The 25,244-nt window shown below is 43.1% G+C and overlaps 1 protein-coding gene across 5 annotated transcripts in view; it reads left to right on the top strand.

The window, feature by feature from the left end:
- Positions 1–6,024: 6,024 nt before the first annotated feature.
- Positions 6,025–25,244, top strand: part of mbnl1 (muscleblind-like splicing regulator 1) — a 66,677-nt gene continuing 47,457 nt past the window's right edge. For 3 of the 5 annotated variants that reach the window (XM_048604241.1, XM_048604243.1, XM_048604244.1), the window contains exons 1-2: positions 6,082–6,148; positions 10,251–10,445. In XM_048604241.1, coding sequence (XP_048460198.1) covers positions 6,098–6,148; positions 10,251–10,445 — 246 coding nt within the window. In that variant the 5' untranslated portion in view covers positions 6,082–6,097. Of the gene's footprint in view, positions 6,149–10,250; positions 10,446–25,244 lie in introns of all 5 variants that reach the window. The other 2 variants (XM_048604242.1, XM_048604240.1) reach the window with 2 other exon arrangements.

Here is a 25,244-nt window from a genome sequence, read left to right on the forward strand (position 1 = left end):
TCAACCTCATCCCGCCCCCTTGACCTGTCCGTCCTCCCTGGACTGACCTATCCCCTCCCTAACTCCCCACCTACACTCACCTTTACTGGCTCCATGCCGGCTTCTTCGAACTGTCTGTTTCCTCTCCACCTATCCTCTCCTCTATCCATCTTCTATCCACCTCCCCCTCTCTCCCTATTTATTTCAGAACCCCCTTCCCCTCCCCCATTTCTGATGAAGGGTCTAGGCCGGAAACGTCAGCCTTGCTGCTCCTATGATGCTGCTTGGCCTGCTGTGTTCATCCGGCTCTGCACCTTGTTGTCAAGGTTTAGAAGGATATGGGCCGAGTGTAGGGAAGTGGGGTTAGCATGGATGGACGTTTTGGTCAGCATGGACCAGTTTGGGCTGAAGGGCCTGTCTCCGTGCTGTCGGGCTCTATGTCTCTAAGCTAAGAAACTAGAGTGCTATGAAGATGGGGCTGGAGAGTGAGACTAGCTGGGTTGCTTTTTCGGGAGCCAGTACAGACATGATGGATCAAATGACCTCCTTCTGTCCTGTAAAATTGTATGATTCGATATGACAGACCTACACACATAATCTGCTTGTTACTGATTTTACTGTATATTATGGAGTTTGCATGTTCTCCCCATGTCTGCGTGGGTTTCTTCCGGGTGCTCCGGTTTCCTCGCACAGTCCACAGATATGCAGGTTAGGTGGATGGGAAATGCAGGGTTACAGGAAGAGGGTAGGGGGCTGGGTCTGCGTTGGATGATCTTCACAGTATCAGTGTGGACTCGATGGGTTGAATAGCCTGCATCCACACTGTTGGGATTTTATTATTCTATTCTACAACTGTTACATAACTAAAATGCTGCACTTATTCCATTATACAGAGAGTGAGTGAAAGTGAGATAGGTACCTTTATGGAAGATCATCACATGTTGTGACATCATGTCAGGCCTGTTTGGTCTGGAGTCTGTGTCACAACAGCAGTTTAGATTGAAGAGGGAAACCGCTTGTGACCTGACAGGTTCTAATGATGCTGGGAGGACCAGCAACCAAACTCTTGTGTGCCGGTATGTTCATACTGTAGGGACTGCAGTGTCACTGGGTTTCTACAGTGTCACAGTGTCAGCAACACCCACAAACCACCCCCACACCCACCCCCACCCTCCCTCCCCTGCATCCTTCTCTCCAATTCTATGACACTTGGACAGGTGCAGATTGAGAGTTGTAAAGTGAACTGGCGATATGATGCCTTTAAGCAGAGTGAGAAGATGTCAACTGTGAAGCTTATCGGAGGAAAATTTGCATTTGTGCAGTTATTCAGTCGACAGGCAAGGATTATTTAAAAACTGCCTCACTGATATCACTCAAAGCATCTGTCATGCAATCTGATCTGGATTCCCGGCTCATCTGTTGCTAACATTAACTGCTGCAGACTAATATAAATGCAGCCTCTGTATTACGTGTGACACTAATTTGTATTTCCTCTTTACCCTCTCTTAGAGGTATCCAGGCTCTGTAATATATTCATATTTAGTGCTTATTTTAAAAATAGCATTTCCTCCTCTAAATTTGGAGGGCAGCATGTTTGACTCTGATCTGGAAATTCAAGGTGAAGCCCCACTCCAGGGCTTAAAAAACCCGCCAAAGAACTGCGGATGCTGGAAATCAGAAACAGAATTGGAAATTGGTGGGAAAATGTAGCTGGTCTGACAGCATCTGTGGAGATAAAACAGTTAACCTTTCAGGACTAGTGACCCGTCTTCAGAACTTGACGGTAAAGGTCCGAGCGTCTGTAAAGTTGAGTATCGACCTGAAAATCCTTCCAGAAAACACCAGTAGCAGGAAGTAAGAGCAGGAGACATTCCAGGTCAGCCATGTGGTGGAAAGGCATTGGATCCACGGTCATTGCTTTGCATAACTCCAAACTACAACATGCTTGTAAAATTGCAAATTGCCATCGCACCAAGTAGTCCCTGAGGCAAAAAAACCGTTAACATCTTACCACCGTCCAATGTATTGCTTGCTCCTCCTGGCGCTTGTTCACCCAGTTGTGGAGGTGACAGGGATGGTGAAGATCTCGAACATACAAACAGAAGCAGGTCATTCTGCCCCTCAAGACTGTTTCACCATTGAATAAGGTCAAGGCTGATCTACAACGTATCTCTGTCCACCTAACTTAGCTCGAAAACCCTTGAGACCTTCCTCTGGATAAAAAAGAATCTCAGAATCATTGCAGCACTGAAGGAGCCCACTCAGTCTCATATTTATTGACGTTCAATTCAAAATGGTCAATTCAAATTGTTTTTGTGAGATAGAGAGTTCTTCACTTCTGCTCCCTTTTTTTGAAGTGGTTTTAACATTGCCGTTCAGTGCTCTGGTTTTCAGAGTAATCCCACTTGCCCCAGACGGTTGCCCTTTGTCCCTCTGTCCAGACGATGTTAGAAAGGCACTTAATTATGGCAGGAAGGATCAGAGGCTACTCCCAGCATTCCTTGAAGAAAAAAAGAACTTGCCATAAATGAGGACTTCTCATGCCCTTGGTGTGTCTCAATTCAACTGTCAACCCACAAGCTACTTTCTTATTGTAACCATTGTTGCTATGTCAATGACTGTGTCAGTCAGCAATGTTTGAATAGAAGGGTCCTACCAACAACATGACCAGTGGGCTTCAGAAGAAACAGTCGCTAGGGATTTGCCCTTTCAATCATTTATGTTTTTGTCGACATCGGGCTTTTGTGCCACCTCTCGCTGTCCCCAGTGCAGAACCTTTAAGAATCCGATTGATGTCCCACGGTGTGCCCAACAAGTGGACTTTCTGGCTCAACAACAACAGGACTCATTTCAGAAGAATGTTACCAAACGAAATTTCACGCCATGTCTTATACGTATTACAGCACTAGTCACCCATTTACCGAAGCAGGGAGCAGGAGCTGGTCAATCTTCCACAATAGTTTACTATAGTTCTGTACAAATTCCAATCTGCTTTCTCTCTCCCTTTCCTAAATATCTACCCTTACTGGGACAAGCCAATCTTATTTTTCTGAGCAATCTATTCAGACATATTATGACACACAGTTTGGAACAGGTGAGACACGAACCCACGCCTCCTGGCTCAGAGATATGGACACACCCACTTTACCTCAGGAGTCCAAAACAAAGTTCTTGATACTTTCTAATCAACCTGTTCAGAGATGTTATCACACACCTCTGGAGCAAGTGGAGCTGGAACCCAAGCCCCTGGCTCAGAGGTAGGGACACTCCTACTATTCCTCAAGAGTCCAAAAAACCAGTCCTTACATATACATTTCAATGAGCATCTGTTAATCTCTATTGCCTCTGGAGCACATCCATGTTCATTCTTAAAGGAACCATCATTCAATCCATAGAACTCCTTCAGTGTGGAAACAGGCTATTTGGCCCCACAAGTCCACATCGACTCTCAGAAAGCGTCCCACCCAGACTCACTCCCCTACCCTATCCCTGTAACCTTGCATTTCCCATGGCTAATCACCTAACCTACACATCCCTGGAAGCTATGGGCAACTTAGCATGGCCAATCCACCTAACCTGCACATCCTTGGACATCATGTACAGCATTATCAAGACGGAGATAATAGGATGGATCATCAAAAGTTTGGGCAAAGAAATAGTTTTTAAAGGAACATAGTTTAAAAAGAGACAGAGGAAGGGATGTGAAAAGGTTAGACGGGAATGTCCAGCATGTTAGCACCAACCAGCTGCAAGAGCAGGTACTAGCAGCAGGTTGAAGGAGGGAGATGCACAAGAGGCCAAAATTGAAAGAATGTAGAGTTCTCAGCTCAGAGAAAGCTGGAGGGTGATGGATTGATGTCAGTGATCAACGGTTGGAGCACACGCTGCTCAAGACCGTTAACTTGCCCTGGTTCAGTTGAGCTACCCAGGACAAGTGAGCCTCAGAAACAAAAACAGAAATTGCTGGAGAAACTCCACAGGTCTGGCAGCATCTGCAGAGGAAGACAACAGAGTTAATGTTTCGAGTCCAGTGACCCTCCTTCAAAACTGTGAGTCTCAGGTTTTATTTAGAGTTTGTGTGGGTTCAGGTGATCTCAGCCATTTGGGAACGAGTGGATAGACGATGGTTACCAATCATGTTACTATGGAGAGGGGAACAGGCTAGATGGGGAAGGAAGTGGGGATCTTCAGCTTGAGCTCCCCTTCCGAAACATTAATAGCAGCTGGAAAATGCACACATTTAGACAGTGGGTAGGAAGAGTTGGGTTGTAGTGACCCTGGAATTCATGTAATCTCACCAGCTATCCCTTTCCTGGCTCAACACAGCTTTGCTGGGCAAGGTTAGTCTATCCAGGGAGCCATATGCCAGTAGGAATCAGTGAGAATGGAAGGGTGAAAGAACACGGAATACTCAGCAAAAGGAGAGGAAACCATGGCTCAGTAAACACAGCGTAAACCACAGCTGTTTTATTTTCTGAACTTGAATGACATTTGATTTTAGTACAAAGGAGCAAACATTTCTGAATAGAGTTATAGAGTTATACAGCATGGAAACAGACCCTTTGGTCCAACTTGTCTATGCTGACTAGATAACCTAAATTAATCTAGTCCCATTTGCCAATATCTGGCCCATATCGCTTTACACCCTTCCTATTCATATACCCATCCAGGTGCCTTTTAAATGTTGTGATTGTACCAGACTCCACCACTTCCTCTGGCAGCTCATTCCATACACGCACCACCCTCTGCGTGAAAAAGTCGGCCCTTAGGCCCTTTTTAAATTTTACCCCTCTGACCTTAAACCTAAGCTCTCTAGTTTCGGACTCCCCTAAAGACTTGACTATTCACCCCTCATGATTTTATGAACCTCTATGAGGTCACTCCTCAGCTTCCTATGGTCCAGGGAAAATAGCCCCAGCCTATTCAACCTCTCCCTCCAGCTCAAACCCTCTAAACCTGGCAACATCGTTGTAAATCTTTTTTCTGAACCGTCCCAAGTTTAACAATATCTTTCCTATAGCAGTATTGAACACAGTATTCCAAAAGTGGCCTAACCAATGTCCTGTTTAGACCTTAAGTGTGATTAGAGTAAAGTTACCCTCCAATAATGTGATGTATGCAGTAGCTGTACCACACAGTCGTATATATACTATTTCTGTAGATGTATATGTATAGAGGTTTCTTTTGTCTCTTTACGTTGGCCCCTTTGATCCCTGTAATTTACCTGTTATTTTCTCCCCCTGTCTAGGTCAGCTGAGCCAGGCATAGTTTTCAATGACAGTTGATTTAACCTCTCTCCTTCCCTCTCATTGGGCACGAGAGGTACAGGGTGCCTAGGGCGAACAAAACTTGGCTGTAGTCAGCACTTGCCCAAGGAAACCAGCACCCAAACGCAGGGGTTCTGTGGCTCTGGGTCTTGAATTTCCGATGGTGAGGCCAAGCAAGATCCCCCCCTCCTCGGAACAGGCAGTCACATTGAGCCTTGTCGGCATGATGGTCCGTCAAACATCACCTCCCTTCACCCCGCTGCCAGCTCCCATCCCTCAACAGGGCAGCAGGATGGGCAGCGGATCACAATGCAGTCTGCTTTTTTTTTGAAAACAGGAAGAGGAGTAGGCCATTCGGCCTGCTGTACCATTCAGCACGATCCTACTGCTTCTCCAGTATGCGGGTTCTCACCTAGCGTAGGGTGGGGATGGGAAGACGTTCCGTCTTTCTGTCAGTTGGCAGGGCTCTTCCCTGAAAGGAGCCGGACTCCATCCATTCAGGAAAATTCAAGAAATTGCTGCACTGTGGCACTAAATTGCCATCACTTTTGGTGAGGTGGCAAATGGTGTGTGTCACACTCAAACTCTCTGAGTTGAGATGCATTCTTTTGAACAGAGTAAGAGGAGCACAGCTCTGTCTCTAATCAATGCCCTAACTTGTCTGAGAGTGCACCGTGGCGGGGGGGGATACAGTTTGTAAATGCAAGTTCCTAACTCCCCCTTTGCTGAAGTCCTTCCTGTTGAGTGAGTGCAAGATCACAACCGCGTAAAGTTACAGTGAGCATGTAGAGATTGATGTGCTGTTGTAACCAGGGAAAACTCACTTTCAGCAATACCTGTTTGTTCTTCTGATGTGTTGGCAGATGGCGGATGGTGGACAGCGAGGGTGGTGGTTTAACGAGGTAAATACACTGGGAAGGAAATCTGTTTCTACCCATTATTTTTGTACTGGTACAGCGTTGGGTGGGCAATTGAAACTGAGACAAAATTCAACGGGAGAGGGTTCAGTAATGTCAGCAACTTCACACTTTCGCACCAACTCGAACTTAGTCTCATTGGAAAAATATCACACAGTCACCTGCACTGAAAGAGACCATTTGACTCATCATGCTGGGAGCAGCTCTTTGAAAGGGCTATCAAAATACCCATTAACTCTGCATTTTTTTAAAGTATTAATCCATCCTCTTCTGTTTTAAGCAATACTATTGGATCCACTTCCATCACACTTACAGACATTGCATTCCAGATCTGAATAAAAAATAATTCTCCATGTTTCCCTCTGGTTCTTTTCCCAATTATCTTAAATCTCTGTTCCCTAGTTACCAACTCTCCCACATGTGGTAATAGTTTCTCCCTATCTCCTCCATCAAAATTCCTTACAATCTGGAGCACAAGTGTATCTTAACTCTGATATCAAAGGCAGAACAAACATTAGAGCTTCTCATTAATTATTATTTGTGATTAACTAAGTCAAGCATTTAGAGGATTTAAAACAAATTAACATCACTTTTGTCACACATGGTTTTATCTGATCTATAATTGTCTGATTGATAGATTCGTGGCATTAGGGTGCAGATTTCTGGGAATATTGCTGTTGAAATAAATTGGACGTGAGCAATTAGTATTCCAGTGTGCTGCCATGAATAATAATTGAAATAAAAATAAATTTGCGTTAGATTATTCCATGGGTGTTGCAATTAATTTCAATCACTCAGTATATAGGAGGAGGCAATGGCCTAGTGGTATTATTGCTGAACTGTTAATCCAGAGACTCAGATAACATTCTGGGGACCCAGGTTCAAATCCTACCACAGTGGAATTTGAACTCAATAAATATCTGGAATTAAAGAATCTGATAATGACCATGAATTCATTGCCAAGGGGAAAATCCCCTCTGATTCACTGATCCCTTTTAGGGATGCAAACTGCTAGCCTTACCTGGTTTGGCCTATATGTGATTCCAGTCCCACAACAATGTGGTTGAATCTTAACTGCCTCCTGGGTAACTAGGGATGGACAATAAATGAGGCCCTCATCTTGAGAATGAATTTTTAAAAATTCTCCATGATAATGTAGTTTATCCTGTAAGAGTACAAGGACATATGAATTGGGATTCAACTATTTGGCCCATTGAGCTTGCTTCCCCATTCAGTGAGAGCATCTATTTCCAACTCCATTTTCCCAGACTGTCCCCACACATGACCATAAGGTATAGGAGCAGAATTAGGACATTCGGCCCATCTACTTCACCATTTGATCATGATTTGTATCTGAACCCCATTCTCCTACCTTCTCCCCATAACCCTCGATCCCCTTACCAAATACCTTAATTTCCACTGTATCCAAATATCTGTCTTGAACATATTCAATGAAGTCAAAAGTCACATGACACCAGGTGTTTTGATTTTTTACTTTATCCACCCCAGTCCAATACCGGCACCTACACATCATACTCAGTGAATACACTCTAGCCTTCTCGAGTGGAGAATTTCAATGATTCACAGTTCTCGTTGAAGAAATTTCTCCTCATCTCAGTCCTAAATCGTCAACTCATTACTCCAACAGGATAACCATATTCAGGTTCCCCACCTCAGAATAACAGCCTTTCAGTATCAACCATGTCAAACCGTTTGACTGTTGTGTATGCTGCACTGAGATGATATCTCTTTCTCGAGCCTACACGATCTCCACTGTTAGGATAATTTGGTAAACTGCTGAATGAAACCATTGAATATTTGGAGTAATGACTGTACATTGTGCAGTTGTATATTTACATAAGTCACATGTTATTCCCTGTCTCCCCACTGCGCCCTTCCTGTCATACTCCCTTCTGTTTGCAGTTCCTTGCCTTGGAGGCAGTCACTGAGGTATGGCTCCTTCACATGTACTGATAGGGACCAGAAACTCTCCCACCCCTCATTCCAAGTGATCACCTGTCAGCCTGGATTGAGAATTTGCCAGTTGTGTGTGGCACCACAATTGCCCTCACCTGATCTACTTGTGCTCAAACTCGTCAGTGAGTCCTGCCAGCACTAAGTGGGGCAGGGAGCAGGAAATTTCATTGTGCCGCACTCATTGTTGCCCCAGTGACCAGCACAGACCAGGAACTAAACCAGGGACCCTGCCTGTGCTGTTGGATTCAGCACAGCTTCAAACAGTGGGGATTTACCCATTGAGATAAGTTTATTTGAAAGCAGCTGCAGACTTTATTTTGATTTTTCTCCCAGAATGTTTTCTTTAATAGAATCCATACAGTGTGGAAACAGGCCATTTGGCCCAACAGGTCTACACCGAGTCTCCAAAGAGCATCCTACCCAGTCCCACCCTCTACCCTATCCATGCAACTCTGCATTCCTGGACACATCCCTGGACACGACAGGATAATTTAGTATGGCCAGTCCACCTAATTTGATCACAATTCACTTTGATTCCCATCTTCACCCTCAATATGTTGTTCTCAATTTGGAAGCACTCAGTTTCTCTGCCTGACCTGAATAAGCTGAGCACGATAGGAACATAGGAACAGGAATAAGCCATTCAGCCTATTGAGCCGCTCCACCAATTCGTTATGACCATGGCTGATCAAACACTTCAATGCCCTTTGCCCACACTGTCCCCATAAGTATCGATGCCATTGGCACTCAGAAACCTATTAATCCCTACCTTGAACATACTCAAAGATAAAAGTTTCCACAGCCCTCTGTGGTAGAGGATTCCAAAGATTCACAAACCTCCAATAAAAATAAATTTTCCTCATCATAGACCTAAATTTCAAATTGTGATTCCCTCATCTCTCCCTTTAGGTATTTTGTAGGTTTCTCGTTCGTCAAAATTCTAGAGAATGCAGGCCCAGTTTGCCCAATCTCTCTTCAGTGGTTAGTCCCACCGTTCAGGGAATCAGCCCGGTGAGCTTGCATCGCAGTCTGTCTGTGGCAGTAATGCCTTTCTGAGATAAGAGGGCCAAAACTGCACACAGTACTCCAGATGCACAGAGCCTGAATTCAGTAACAGATCACTTACCTTGTGTAGAGAATGACAGTGAACTCCTGGACCATCCCATGGGTTGTGGCACATCAGAACAAGATATAATCCAACCATTATCGCTTCTTATTTCATCATTACAATCAAATGTAGATTCAGTTAGCCCAGTGCGGGTGTTCTTCTTTGTCAGTTTTGGGCTTCGTAAACATGGCATTTGATCAACTGATGCCCTTTGCTCCTTTTCAGGAGACCCTCTTTATCATGATTCCTCAGGGAGCTCCATAGAAACAGGTCAGACTTTGAAATAAGCCAAATAAAAGCATCACTTCTTCCAGGTCCCCATAGAATGGCAGAGCTAAGAAGGAGACCATTTCAACCACATTTCTCTATGCTGGTCTTTTCAGCGTTATTACTCTCACTTCAATGCTCTTCAACCACAGCCCAAAACGCCTTTACATGTTCTGAATCCGATACCTATTACAGAATTTTAGAATGATACAGTATGGAAAACTGTCATTTCTGCCCATGCAAGCTCTTTGAAAAGGCCTCCAATTGATTTCACACCCCAGCCTCCTTCCCCATAGCCCTGGAAATTTTCCCAATAGAAGTATTTAGTTTTCAAAGCTGTTATAAATTACATCCATGTCCTCTGGTTACCAATCCTACCACTGGAATCAGTTTCAACTTTGTTTACTCCAACAAAATCCTTCTTGGCTCCAGGGAGAACCTATTTCTTCAGTCATTCCACATAATTAAAGTTCTGTATCCCCGATAGCATTCTGGAATACAACCTCAACACTGTTTCTAAGGCCTTCCGAAAGTATGGTGCCCAGAATTGGTCACAAACAGCATCTGAGGCCCACCCTGTAAAATCCTCAATTTGTCTCAAGTGAATATATTCCACTGTTAACGTTTGGGGGGAACACCACGAGTTAGTTATGAGAAAGTGATGACCATTTGGCCAGCTAGTTGGACCAATTGATGACTAAACCCTTGTTTCTATTTTTTTTTACTGTCTTTCAGCCAATGTTTTCCGTCACACCAGGCCTCGCGACTAATCCCAATGCAGCCTTTAACCCCTACCTGGGACCTGTCTCCCCAAATCTGGTACCTACTGAGATCTTACCCAGCGCACCGATGCTAGTGACGGGGAATCACGCTGTTCCGGTTCACACTGCGGCTGCCGCACAGAAGCTGATGAGAACTGATCGTCTTGAGGTGAGCCCAAAACCTCATGTTAATTTCTTTTCTCAATGCCGTGAAGTCTTGGCGCTTTACACTGCGAGAACCCACTGTCAATGTGCAATGGCTGATAATGCAATTGGAAGCAGAAATTGACATCACCGGAACCAACGATGATGACCCAATTTGGCCTGTCTCTTCTGAAAATTGACACTGGGGTGCCCCAGGGATCAGCAAAACTAGTATCCCTTTTGGGTCATTGTTTGGTTTGGTGATGTCAATTAGGCAGCTCTGTGCTTTGGTCTATGCTCAGTACAAGTTGACTAATGCTGGTCAAGCTCATTGCAGCTAGGCATATTTGTCATGGACCAAAAGAATTGACAATTGGGTTGCCCCAGGTAACGGAACAAGAATCACTGCCAGTGATTTGGGTTCCCAGTTAAACAGGTAAGAAATCAACCAAGCTCTAAGAAGCTCAACACAGGCGACAGGAAAATCTCAACAAGAGCTGTGGGAACCTGGCCAAGTGGAATCAGAACGTTGTTGTCAGTGCCTCCAAGGTGGCCTCTGCTTCATGCTGCCTCCTGGTGTTGAAAGGCTTCAAGTGCAGCTTTGCGTACCTCATGCTTCCTTATTGGGTGACTTGGCCAAAGGCAATGCCACTGAAGGGAGGCAGACATTTAGAAAGGACCGCCCCCCACCTCCCCAACCTTGCCTCCTACATGTGTATCATTCATCCAGGACCAATATGTCAACTTGGATTGGCTCCCATTTTCGTTACAGTTTTCACGATTTGGATTTTGTGTAAGTTGCAAAGTGTAAGTTGATCTGTCAGGCTGGACATTGGTTGTAGGAAATGGAAAATATGTTGCGCGATAGCAATGGCAAACCCATTAATACTTTCAGGAAATATCTTGTTTTATCCGCACTTAGTGGCAATGATAGGGAAAGGAGTTTTGTGCAAGTACATTAGCTGCTTTCTTTCCATTTTCATCACATGGAAACTCCAATGTCTCACCTGTCTCTCAGCATTGCCTCTGAGGTTATCCATGTACCTGACGAGTATTAGCGGTGATAACAAGGTGTAGAGCTGGATGAACACAGCAGGCCAAGCAGCATGAGAGGAGCAGGAAAGCCGACGTTTTGGGCCTAGACCCTTCTTCAGAAATGGGGGAGGGGAAGAGGGTTCTGAAATAAATAGGGAGAGAGGGGGAGGCGGATAGAAGACGGATAGAGGAGAAGATAGGTGGAGAGGAGACAGACAGGTCAAAGAGGCGGGTTGGAGCCAATAAAGGTGAGTGTAGGTGGGGAGTTAGGGAGGGGATAGGTCAGTCCAGGGAGGACGGACAGGTCAAGGGGGCGGGATGAGGTTAGTAGGTAGGAGATGGGGGTGGGGCTTGAGGTGGGAGGAGGGGATAGGTGGGAGGAAGGACAGGTTAGGGAGGCGGGGACGAGCTGGGATGGTTTTGGGATGCGGTAGGGGGAGGGGAGATTTTGAAGCATGTGAAATCCACATTGATACCATTGGGCTGCAGGGTTCCCAAGCGGAATATGAGTTGCTGTTCCTGCAACCTTCGGGTGGCATCGTTGTGGCACTGCAGGAGGCCCAGGATGGACATGTCGTCTGAGGAATGGGAAGGGGAATTGAAATGGTTCGCGACTGGGAGGTTCAGTTGTTTATTGCGAACCGAGCGTAGGTGTTCTGCAAAGTGGTCCCCAAGCCTCTGCTTGGTTTCCCCGATGTAGAGGAGGCCACAACAGGAACAGCGGATGCAGTATACCACATTAGCAGATGTGCAGGTGAACGTCTGCTTGATGTGGAACGTCTTCTTGGGGCCTGGGATGGGGATGGGGGTGAGGGGGGAGGTGTAGGGCAGGTGTAACACTTCCTGCGGTTGCAGGGAAATTGCAGAGTATTAGCTGTGGCTTGATGCATAGAGCTGCTATCCTGGAGTTAGACAATTCTGAGTTCATATCCAATGCCAAGACTTGAGTACAAAACTTGAGACTGAAGGAGTGCTGTTATGTTGGTCAGATAAAACTTTAAGCAAAGGCCTGCCTCTTTTCTCAGGTGGTCATAAAAGGGGCATTGATTTTATTTTAGAAGTAAGGTGGGAAAGTACTCCTCTTCAATGTGGCCAGTGTTTGTCCTGCAATCAGCAAGGAGATTTTCATTTTCGCTTTGTTAATACAGAAGCTTGTAGTGTTCTTTTTTATTCGTTCATGAGGTGTGCTTCACTAGCTGGAGCAGCATTTATTACCCATATCTAGTTGCCTTTCAGAATGTGATGTTGAGCTGCATTTTTGAAACACTGTGGTCTGTTTGAGCAGATGGACCTGCAGGTCGTGGTTTTCCCATGTTTCTACTCCCCTTGTCCTTCTCGGTGGAAGTGGTCGTAAGTTTGGAAGGTGTTGCCTAATAGGTTTTGATGAATTTCTGACGGGAATCTTCCAGATGGTGCACGCTTCCTACTCCTGAACGTTGATGTCAGCAGGAGCGGATACCATGCCAATCAAATGAGCTGCTGTATCCTAGATTTTAGGGTGACATTTGATCTGCATTCATCCAGGCAAGTGTGCAAATCAATTGTCACACTTCTTGCATTACGATAGTGACTACTTCAAATATGTTTAATAAACTGTAAAGTACTTTGAGACAAGGTCAAGAAGACGTTATAGAAATGTAACTTTACTTCTAAAACTTCAACTAATTAACGACTTGGAAGGTTTTAATGTACGGAGGCTTCTTCTAACACGATGTGATAAATCTCAATACGATCACAGCGCAAGGACATTTCTGTGTAAATTTAATTGCCATACAGTTCTGAAAGAGCAACATATTACATCAAGGGAACTGTAGAACTTGTATTCACTCTCACTCATGATGTTTTCTGTCGTTGAAGCAGTGAATAGATTCTTTCTTGAAGTGAGTTGTCAAAATTGGGAATGTTTGGCCTGATGGAAGCAGATTGAATAGTAATTTCCAAAAGGCAACTGGATTGGAATTTAAAAGGGATCAAAAATGTTTGCAGAGCTGTGGGAAGAAAAAGAAAAAAACAAGGCAACTGCTACAATTCAGGAGAGCCAGCACAGGCAGGCAGACTAAAATGATTCATTTTGAGCTGTAATTGTTTTCTAGTTTTGTGTCTCTTCAGCATGAAGTCACATGGTTAGAGTGTCAGCCTTTCTGTTGAACTGGGGTTACCGCAGATCCTGTTTTTTTTTGCATTAGACCTGGCAATCAGAATCTGTGTACGCAACTTCAACTCTGTGCGGGTTGATCAACTTTGAATGAGTTAAATATTGCCCAGACTATGGAAGCGGGATGTGTGTTTCGAGTTGGTAGATCAAAATTATTTTTGGAGTGCAGGGGCGATACAACTTTGGGAATGATCTGCAGGGCTAGCACTGTCTGACAGGACATTTATTGTTATCCAGGGTTTTCTCTGCTTCTGTTAAGAGGATCCGTTAGATTACTGAAGTGCCATGTCGTAGAGAGAGAGAGTGAACAGCAATGCAGAATTTGCTGGAGTTTTTCAGAGACATAGCAGTAAGACTCTGTTATCTGTACCGAGTATCACCCGCTGCAGAAAAAAACACATTCCCTTTCTGAATGGTGAGGTCAGTTTAGAAGTAAACATTGTGGCAGTTTCTGAATTTTTTTTCCTTTATTCATTCACGGGATGAGGGGGTCGCTGGCTAGACAGCATTTATTGCCCATCCCTAATTACCCAGAGGGCAATTAAGAGTCAACTACATTACTGTGGGTCTGGAGTCACATGTAGGCCAGACCAGGTAAGGATGGCAGTTTCCTTCCCTGAAAGACATTTTTTTTCCCCAACAATGGATTCATGGTCATCATTAGATTGTTAATTCCAGATATTTATTGAATTCAAATTCCACCATCTGCTGTAGCAGGATTTGAACCCGGGTTCCCGAAACATTATGTGGGTCTCTGGATTGATAGTCCAGTGATAACACCACGAGGCCATTGCCTCCCCTGAGGGGGCAATTAGACAATTATGTAATAACTAGAGCATAATGCATGGGAGAGTCATGGAGCTGTACAGCATGGAAACAGGCCCTTTGGTCCAACTCGTCCATGCCGACCAGATATTCTACATTAACCTAGACCCATTTGCCAGCATTTGGCCCATATCCCTCTCAACCCTCCCTATTCATGTACCCATCCAGGTGCCTTTTAAATGTTGTAATATTCCCCACCTCCACCATGTCTTCTGGCAGCTCGTTCCATACACGCACCACCCTCTGTATGAAAAAGTTGCCCCTTAGGTCCTTTTCAAATATTTCTCCTCTCACCTTAAACTTATGCCCTCTAGTTTTGGACTCCCCTACCCTGGGAAAAAGACCTTGTCTATTCATCCTATCCATCCCCCTCATGATTTTATAAACCTCTATAATGTCAGCCGTCAACCTCCAATGCTCCACGGAAAATAGCCCCAGCCTATTCAACCTCTCCCTATAGCTCCAACCTTCCAACCCTGGCAACATCCTTGTAAACCTTTTCTGCACCCTTCCTAGTTTAACATCTTTCCTATAGCAGGGAGGCCAGAATTGAACACAATATTCCAAAAGTGGCCTCCTGTAGAGCCACAACTCTCAACCTTTCTCTGCCTACCTTCTCCAGGATACCCAATGGAGGTCCTATCTTCAGAAACATGGGGTCTTGTGCTTTTGAGCACATTTAAGGCTGAGTTCAATAGATGTTTGATTCCTGAGGGAGTTAGGAGAGTAAGGCATGAAAGTACTCATGGTCAGCTCTGATTTTCTGAAATGAATGAGCAGGTTCAATGGGACACATTCAGTCTCCTTCTGTTGCTATTTCTCATATCAAAGAATGGAAGGAAGTTACAGCTTTCTCACACTTTTCACATTCTTAGAAAGTACTCACCAGTGCATAGTTCAAATATAAGCCAATCCACAGAGCGATTTGTGCACCTCAGGCTTCCACCAATAACAAATGACCAGTGTGACCATGTCATTTCTGATAGCAATGTCATTGAGGGATATATTCCATTCAAAATAAAGAGACAGAGCTTCCCGGCTTATTCTCATACAATCTGTAATTGAGGTTTCACCCAAAAGGCTGTACCTTCAACTAGGCATCATTTCTTTGACCATGGCCTGAATTATCAACTGAAAACACGTGCTGAAGATAAAAACCAGCAACGATGACCATGAATCCATTTTCGATTGTTGAGAAAACCCATCTGGTTCATTGATGTCCTTTAGGGAAGGAAACTGCCATCCTTACCTGGTCTGGCCTACATGTGACTCCAGACCCATAGCGATGTGGTTGACTCTTAACTGCCCTCTGGGCAATGAGGGATGAGCAATAAATGCTGTACTGGCCAGTGACACCCTCATCCTGTGAGTGAATAATTTTTTAATAAAGTGTTGGGCTGAGAGGTGAGATGAACCTGGCTGAGCCAAGTGAAATGAACAGAATCCCATTACTTAATCCCTACAGTTTGGAAAGAGGTCATTCGGCCTATCATGTCTGCACTGACCCTCCAAAGAGCATCCCACCCAGACTACACCCTGTTCCCAGAACCCCACATTTCCCATGGCTAATCCATCTAACCTGCACACCCCTGTACATTATGGGCAATTTAGTCTTGCCAATCCACCGAGCCTGCACATCTTTGTACTGTGGGAGGAAACCAGAGCACCCGGAGGAAACCCACACAGACATGAAGAGAATGTGTAGACTGCACACAGACAGTCGCCCAAGACAGGAATCGAACCCACATAAAAGCCTTTAACAGAATAATGAAAAGCCCAATGAGTAATATTCAAAACAAAGGAGTGTGAATATCGCTGAGCAACGGAAGATGCTACTCAAATAGGGAGGAGAAAGGCCATGGAGGAGTTATAGAGTCCTAGAATCATGCAGCACAGAAACAGCCCTTCGGACCTATCAGTCCATGCCGACCGTAATCCCAAACTAAACTAGTCCCACCTGCCTGCACTTGGCCCATATCCCTCCAAACGTTTCTTATTCGTGTACTTATCCAAATGTCTTTTAAACATTATAACTCTACCTGCATCCACCACTTCGTCTGTGGCGTAAAGTGGAGACTGTCCCCCTCTGTTAGACCCAAAGAGGAGAACCTTGCCCTATAATCTATGAAAGGAGTGTGAAAAGTGGTGTAACCTGCCTTTCAGCAAGGTTAAATAAAACAAATCCCTGACACTCAGTTTATAATCAACAGGTAACCGTTTATTTATCTTACTCTAACAGTGAAAAAAATTAACTAAACTGTAAACAAAGCGAATAAACTCCTTCTAACTACTAATTATTCCCAAATAAAACAGGGCTCTAATGGTACACTGTTCCCATAAATACAAGTCCCACTAATATAAAATAAAATTTAAAAAAAATCTTAGTCTCTCAAAATTACAGCCAGATTACGTGTCTTCCGGAATGTTCTGTGCCTCCTTCATCGGTTCTTCAGTCGGGAACATTAACTATTTGTGCCGTTGGTATCTTTGATATTTTTTTTAGATGGTGCTTTCTTTAAGACTTAGAGAAGCCTGTGAGAGCCAGCAATTCTCTCTTGAGAGCTGAGAGCTGCTAATTCTGGCAGATGGCAGTTAGTTCTCTTGTCTTTGCCCAACTGTCCCTTCTTTAACACCTTGATGACATATCAATTTCTTACAATAGGATTGGTCCTATGTTGCCAAAACTATCATATTTAAATTTGATTGGATTTTTGGTATCTACGTGCCTGGTTCAAATTGATTGGCTAAATTCAAAACTTGCTGTCTTAATAACAGAACAAAACTACTGTTCACAGCTGCCAACTGTACAGCCTTTTGATCCACATGTTTCAATTTAGGTGCTCTCCTGTGCACCTGCAAACCCACAAGCTGCTACCCATAGATGTTCTTTCTGAATCTCTACACATAGAAAAAGCACATCATCTTTTAAAGGGACCATGTGCTGCTTTCCCCCCGAGCATTTTATAAACACTACATTCTAATGTTCTGCCTCCCAATCCACAAGTATTCTACCCAACTTCACAGTACCTCACCCTTTAAGAAAAAAGTGAGCCATCATTATGAAAAGAGGGCTTCATTTTTTCTTTTAAAACCTTAATTGCATTATAGTACGAGATCAATAGCTCATTAATCTAGAGTTATACATTTCAGACTAATTCTGTTTGCATATAACATTGAACACTACTGTTTCAATCTTAGATAAACATTTTTCTTGTCGCATTCGCGACAATATTTTCATGACCCACAACATGTACAATCTGTAAAGTAAATGCTTGTAACATAAGACTCCCGTGAAATAATCTGGTGTACTTGTCCTTAAATCTTTGCAGAAATGTCAAAGGATTGTGATTAGTGTGCACAGCCATCTCTAATACATTGTTTGCACCATAAACATTAAAATGTTGTAAGGCCAGTATCAAACTCAATAAGTCTTTTTCAATAGTTTAATATCTTTTCTGGTGGATTTTGAGTTTTTTTGAAAAATAATCGATTGGCCTTTCAATTCCATAGTCATCCTCCTGTAACAACACAGCTCCAACACCTACTTCACTTGCATCGATGGCAACTTGATAGGGTTTCAAGAAATTGGACGTAGCTAGAACTGGTGCAGTGGTTAACACTGCTTTTGAGTTCATGAATGCCTAACATTTCGTGTTCTTTTTTAATAAATCTGTTAATGGTGCCACTATGCTACGAAAGTTTGGTACAAATGTCCTGTAGAATCTATTCAATCCCAAAATTCGTAACACTTCCTTCTTCAAGGATGGTCTTGGAAATTCCTCGATGGCCTTCGTCTTCACATTTCTTGGTGTCATCTGTCCGTGTCCAATGTTGTGCCCTAAGAATGTCCCTTCCCCCTTCACAAGTTCTGTTTTTGCCAAGTTTATGACCAACTTTGCCTTCCATAGTTTCTCAAAGAGCTCTGCCAAATGTGCCATGTGATCTTTTCACGAATTCCTAAGGATCACTAAGTCATCTACATAGATGGCACAATTAGTCAATCCTGCCACAACTCTGCTCATAAGTCTTTGAAAAGTGGCTGGTCTGTTTTTCTTTCCAAAGGGCATTACTTTCAATTGATATGGCTCATTTGGGGTTACAGAAGCAGATACTTCTTTTGCTCTCTCCAACAAAGGTACTTGCCAGTAACCACAAAGTAAGTCCAACTTTGTGATATATGTGGCTTGTCCTACTTTTTCTACGCAGTCCTCAAGCCTTGGAATTGGGTATGATTCAGATTTGGTCACGGTGTTGACCCTGTGATAATCTATGTAGAATCGATGAGTGACATCAGGTTTGGGAATCAACACAATCGGCGAACTCCAGTCACTTTGACTCGGCTCAATGATGTCTTCTTGGAGCATTGCTTCTCTTTTCTTCTGAACCTGCGCTGCTTTGAGAGGATTAAGCCTGTAGGAGTGTTGTTTTATTGGAACAGCATTCCGTACATCAACCTCATGTACTATGGTGTTAGTCTCCCTGTTCTATTTCTTCGTATGCCCTCATAGCCCTGTAAAAAGTCTTTCAATGCAGTTCTCTGTTCCTGAGACAGATAGCTCACTACCCTATCCCATTCTTTAAAGACTTCCTCATTTTTCAATTTATTCTGAAGCACATCAAAATCCAAATCATCTGGATTTGATTCCTGACTCTGCGTGGCAGTAACTAATATCTGTTTCTCTGGTTCCCTTTCCCTGTCATCGTATGGGTTCAGCATGTTCATATGACATACCTGATAATTTTTTTTTCCTATCTGGCATCTTTACCAGATAATTCACCTGACTTAACTTCTTTTCAATCTGATAGGGACCACTAAACCTTGCTTTGAAGGGATCTCGTACAAGTGGTAACAGTACCAATACTTTATCTCACAGGCAAACATACAAACTTTAGATTTCTTATCTGCTTCTTGTTTCTTTGGGTGCTGTGCTACCTTCAAATGTTATCTAGCTAATTCAGCTACTCTGTTTAATCTTTCTCTCACCTCAGATACATAATCCAACTGTGAGATCTCTGACTTTGGACCTATCAACTGTTCCTTAATTAATTTTAAAGGACCTCTTACTTCGTGTCTGAATATCAATTCAAATGGAGTAAACTGAATCGATTTATTTGGAGCATCTCTAATAGCAAACAATATAAACGGGATACCTTATCCCAATCATTTGGGTAATCCTGGCAATAAGCCTTTGCATGGTCTTTAGGGTCTGATGCCGCCTTTCCACTGCTCCCTGGGATTCAGGATGGTATGCACTTGGTTTAAAGTGTTTGATGCCTAAACAATGCATGACCTCCTTAAATAATTTTGCAGTAAAATTGGACTCTTGGTCTGACTGAATCTCCCTGGGTAGGCCATAATGGGTAAAGAAAGCAAGCAACTCCTCCACTTGCTTTTTTGCCTTGACGTTCTGCAGTGGAAAGCTGGTAGGCATATCTATTACAGTTGGCAAATACTGGTTCCCACTTTTGGGTTTAGGGAGAGGACCTACACAATTGATTATAACCCACGTGAAAGGTTCTTCAAATGTGGGAATTAGCATCAAAGGTGCTGGTTTTATTACTGCTGGTGGCTGTCCTACCTTCTGACACCTGTGCCAGGTACAGCAAAATTCATCCACATCTTTATGTAATCCAGGCTAATAGAAATGGTTCTGTATCTTAGCCTGAGTCTTCCTCACTCCTCAATGACCTCCTACAGGTAAATCATGTGCCACCCACAATGCCTCCTGTCTGTGTTCTACCGGCAACACAATCTGGTGAACCTCCGCCCATTTCTCATCTACGCTAACCTGTCAAGGTCTCCATTTCCGTCTTAAGATTTTATCCTTAAGGTAACAGCATTCTGGAATACACTCTTGATTTCTTTTCTGAGTAGGTTTTATGATATAAATCCTTTATCGTCTCATCTTTTTGTTGTAACTTCATTAATCTTTCAGAACTAAGCATCTCCTCCTGATCCTCTACCTGCTTAGGTTTTTCCTTTACCATCTCATCAAACAGATTGTCAGCTAATTAGATCCCAACTCCTTTATCTCTCTCTTTTGTTTTCCTTTCTTGTTTTAACTTATGGCTATGGGATCTTGTCATCACAATCTGGAAAATTTCCAGGTTATTTTCCTTTTAACTCCTCAGCTCCCTGGTTTTCTTTTGGCTTTTCCACAACAATGGGCATCACTCCCCACCTGTGATCCGGCTATATTGTTTCCAAGAACAAACTGTATTCCTGGAATAGCCATTTTCTCCATCAGTCCCACTATCACTTCCCCAGTCTGGATTGGACTTTCTAGCCTTATCTTACACAGGGGAACACTACTCCTCTCTCCATTTATTCCACAGATTATCACTCTCTTGGGCAACATTTCAGAAAGTGTGCAAATATGTTCATCTCTTACTGTTAGAGACTGACCAGCTCCTGTATATCTCAATGTTTTAACTTCTTTGCCTACTCCCCTTGTCCTGCCTGAGTAAACATTACCCATAGAGTGAAGTCTTTGAAAAGATTGGGCACTATCTTACTATCCAGCCCTTGACTAGGCTGTGCACTCTCCCCCAGCTCCTCGAATTCTCTTGGGATTTCCTTCATGACCTCAACTAATCCCACTGATTTAGCCTCTTTTACCACATCCTTTTTCCCAGTGCCTCTCTTAAACCACTGGTACTGTGACTTTGTGTGTCCCATCTTACTGCAATGAAAACACCTGAGGTCTCTCACTTCTATTTCACCCTCTTGGGTTTCTTTTTTCACACGTGGTAAACTGTTCCCAGTGTGATCTACTTCCTGTTTTTCATTGAAGAAACTCCCTCTTTCCCAATTTCTATCCCTCACAGAATGAAATTGCTGTTGGAAGCTCAACTTCGATTTATACACTAATGCATATTCATCTGCTGTCTCTACGGTTTTTCTCACTGTTTTAACTCTCTGTTCCTCAACATGAGTTCTTCTCACTTCTGGAAATGAGTTTTTAAACTCCTCCAGCAGAATAATATCTCTAAGAACCTCATAAATCTTTTCCATCTTTAATGCTGTCACCCATCTACCGAAGTTATTCTGTTTAACTCTTTCAAACTGACCTGGTTCCTTTCTTACATTTCTGAACCGTTGTCTATATGTTTCTGGTACACTCAAAATAGCCTGTTTTACTTCTTCATATTCTCCTGACGCCTCCTCTGACAGCGCTGCAAACATCTCACCAGCCCTGCCTGCCAATTTAATCTGAATTAACATTACCCACATAGTCTCTGGCCAGTTCATCTGTTTAGCCAGTTTCTTAAAGGAAATGAAAAAGGCTTTGACATCATTTTCATTGAATTTTGGTAAGGTTTTGACATATGTGTATATATACCTACCAGGTCTTTGACTACAATGGGTTTGTTCATCATCATCTCCTCCTCACTAAGGCAATCTTCTACCTTCATTTCCATCATTTTAAGTCAGCTATCCTGTCAAATTTGCAAATTCTGACGTTAAAACTCTTCCTCTTTCTCCCTTTCGTCTCTCTCTTTTTTGCTTTCTTCTCTCTTTTTCTTTTTGTCTTTCTTTTGCTTGTAACCATAATTCAAAAGAGTTTCATTTCCCTTTCCTGTTCAAGCTGCTTCACCTGCAATTGAATTCTAGCTGTTTCCAAAGATTCTGATGGTCTTTCCAGCAAATTTAAATGTCAAGCTATTGCTGTAAGTACCTTCTCACAAACAAATGCAACCCCAGCTCCAGCTCATCTGCCAATTCCAGCAGCTTTTCCTCGCTCACCTTTTGTAAAACCCCCAAAGTCACTTCTTCCACCCCCAGAAAATTCATAGTGACTGAGACAGCCATTAGCTCACTTTTGATTTAAACAACAACAAGCAACCAAAATTAAATAGATTTTCCACTTCTCACCTAAGTTTTATTTAAAGATCGAAGACATTAGTCCCCAAGTCCGTTTAAATCTGCTGGAACCTTTTGTAACCTAAATCTGTTCAAATCTGTCCAAATTTGTTCCGATCCATTCATCTCCGTTCAGATCCCCGACTTGAGCTGGCCACATCCTGGTCCCGAGCACCTAATCTGTTATAAAGGGAAGATTGACTCCCCCTGAGGACTAAAACCGAAACACCCAAAAAGGAGCCCTATAATCTGTAAAAGAAGTGTGAAAAGTGGTGTCACCGACCTTTTAGGAACTTCTAATGGTTAAGTAAAACAAATCCCTGGCACTGACAATTTATTTATCTAACTCTGTAACAGTGAACAAATTAACTAAGCTATGAACAAACCAAATAAACCCCTTTTAACTACTAATTATTCCTGAATAATACAAGATTCTAATGGTATCCTGTTCCAATAAATACAAGTCCCACTTATACAAAATAAAATTTAAAAAAACAAAATTTAGTCTGCCAAAATTACAGCCAGATTACGTGTCTTCCAGAATGCTCTGTGCCTCTGCATCGATTCTTCTATCAGGAACATTAACTAGATGCGTCATTGGTACCTTTGATTTTTTATTTAGATGTGCTTTCTCTAAGACTTAGAGAAGGCTGTGAGAGCCAGCAATTTTCTCTTGAGAGCTGAGAGCTGCGAACTCTGGCAGATGGCACTTAGTTCACTTGTCTTTGCCCAGCTGCCCCTTCTTTTATACCCTGATGGCTTACCAGTTTCTTACAGTAGGATTGGTCCTATGTTGTCAAAACCATCATATTTGAATTTATTTGTTTTTTTTGAGTATCTAAGTGCCTGGTTCAAATTTATCGGCTAAATTCAAAATTTGCTGTCTTGATAACAGAACAAAACTGCTGCTTTGTCTGCCAACTGTACAGCCTTTTGATACACATGTTTCAGTTTAGGTGCTCTCTGTGTACTTGCAAACCCACAAGCTGCTGCCCACGGACATCCTTTCTGAATATCTACGCATAGAAAAAGCACATCATCTTTTAAAGGGACCATGTGCTGCTTTCCCCGCCTAGCATTTTACAAACACCAAGTTCTAATGTCCTGCCTCCCAATCCACAAGTTCTCTACTCAACTTTGCAACAGTCTGGAAGTTCATGCCACACACAAACCACTCTCTGTGTAAAGAAAAATTACCCCTCATGTCTTTTTAAAATCTTTCTCCTCTCACCTTAAAAATTTGCTTCCTAGTCTTGCAATCTCCCACCCTAGGGAAAAGATACCTGTCATTCACTCTACATATACCCCTCAAGATTTTATAATCCTCTATAAGTTCACTCCTCAACTTCCTACACTCCAGTGAAAAAAGTCCTAGCCTATCCAGTCTCTTCCTATAACACAAACCCTCCATTCCTGGCAACATCCTGGCAAATCTCTTCTGACCCCTCTCCAACTTAATAATATCTGTCCTATAAAGTGAGGCCAGATCTGGACACAGTACACTGGAAGAGGCCTCAGTTGAGTTGAAAACTAGGATGTAACTTTTAAAATCGAGATATATCTGAACCGGAAAGCAGTGCATGTCTGATTGGGGCTTGGGTTGACATCACAACAATTGGTCATGAAATCTGCCTGAAGACACAAACCAGTCGCATTTGGTACGTGGGGAATCCAGATTCAAGTTATAGTATTAGGCATTGTAATTCACATCATTCCTATTCCTTGCCCTGTGCGAAACTAAGCACAGCTGTGCTAAGCCCCACAGTAAATGTGAACCTTTGCATTAATTCAATCACGAAATTAAAGATGCACAAAGCATCGTTCTGACCTCGCCTACACTTAGCAATATACACAGTAAATTAGGCAGTGGCATGCGCATTGCGAATATAAATTATGGTCTGTTTCTGTGACTTTATGTATGAAGAAGGGATTTTGTATACAGTCAACACAAATACAATGCATGACATTAGCACGCACTCACAGATCAACTTGGAGCCATAACTACTTGCAGCCTCCCTGAGCATAGTAAAACATTTGCAAGACATGTCACAGGAGTGTTATCGAATATAATTTAGCACTGTGTCATATCAGGAAAAGAGCCAGGTGGCCAAAAGGTCATCAAACAGTGATTCTAAGATGTGTCTTAAAGGACAGACCCTGGGTCAAAATCCTAAATTCCCTCCCTAATGGCTTTGAGGGTCAAACTTCAGCAGGAGGACTGCAGCGGTTCAAGAAGGCAGCTCACCACCACCTTCTCAAGGGCAACTAGGGATGGGCAATAAATGCTGGCTCAGCCAGTGACGCCCACATCCCACAAATGAATAAATAATTAAAAAAACAAGTGTTTAGGGAGGGAATTCCAGAACTTAAGGCCCAAGCCGCGAAAGATACTGCTGCCAGTGCAGAGAAAGATTCCACCGGGCTTCACAATAATGGGAAGGTATGGAGAGCCAGCAGGAATTATGAGGAGGATGTTGCCAATAGAGGAATGGAGAAAACTAAGAACATTTTACAGTGTTCTAAGATCCTGATGGTTGAAGAATCTGTCATTAAGAGCCATTGACTAGAGAGGGTAGGACCTGGGCCAGATTCAAGGGATATGAGGGTGTGGGGTTTTGCCAAACTGATGCTTGTTTCTGCAAAAAATTTGCTAACATTTACTGTTCATCTCTAGCTGCTGTTGAGAAGATAATGATGAGCTACCTTGTTGAACCTCTGCAGTTGCTCTGGTGAAACTGATATTAGATCGGAGTTCCAGGCTATTGTGTTGATCAGATCGGAAAGCCAGTCTGTTGCATGAACAACATTGTGAACGTTGTTGGTTCTGGTGCCATTCCCCACTCTGCTGTGCTCTGAATCCTGTGTGCTGCTGTTCAGTTCTGGTCGGAAACTTGTTTAGTCGGCAGTTTCCCAGACAAATTGAACCATGTGAGAAATGAACTGGA

This window comes from Rhincodon typus, chromosome 13 (genome assembly GCF_021869965.1).
Source record: "Rhincodon typus isolate 14 chromosome 13, sRhiTyp1.1, whole genome shotgun sequence".
Classification (NCBI taxonomy): Eukaryota; Metazoa; Chordata; class Chondrichthyes; order Orectolobiformes; family Rhincodontidae; genus Rhincodon; species Rhincodon typus.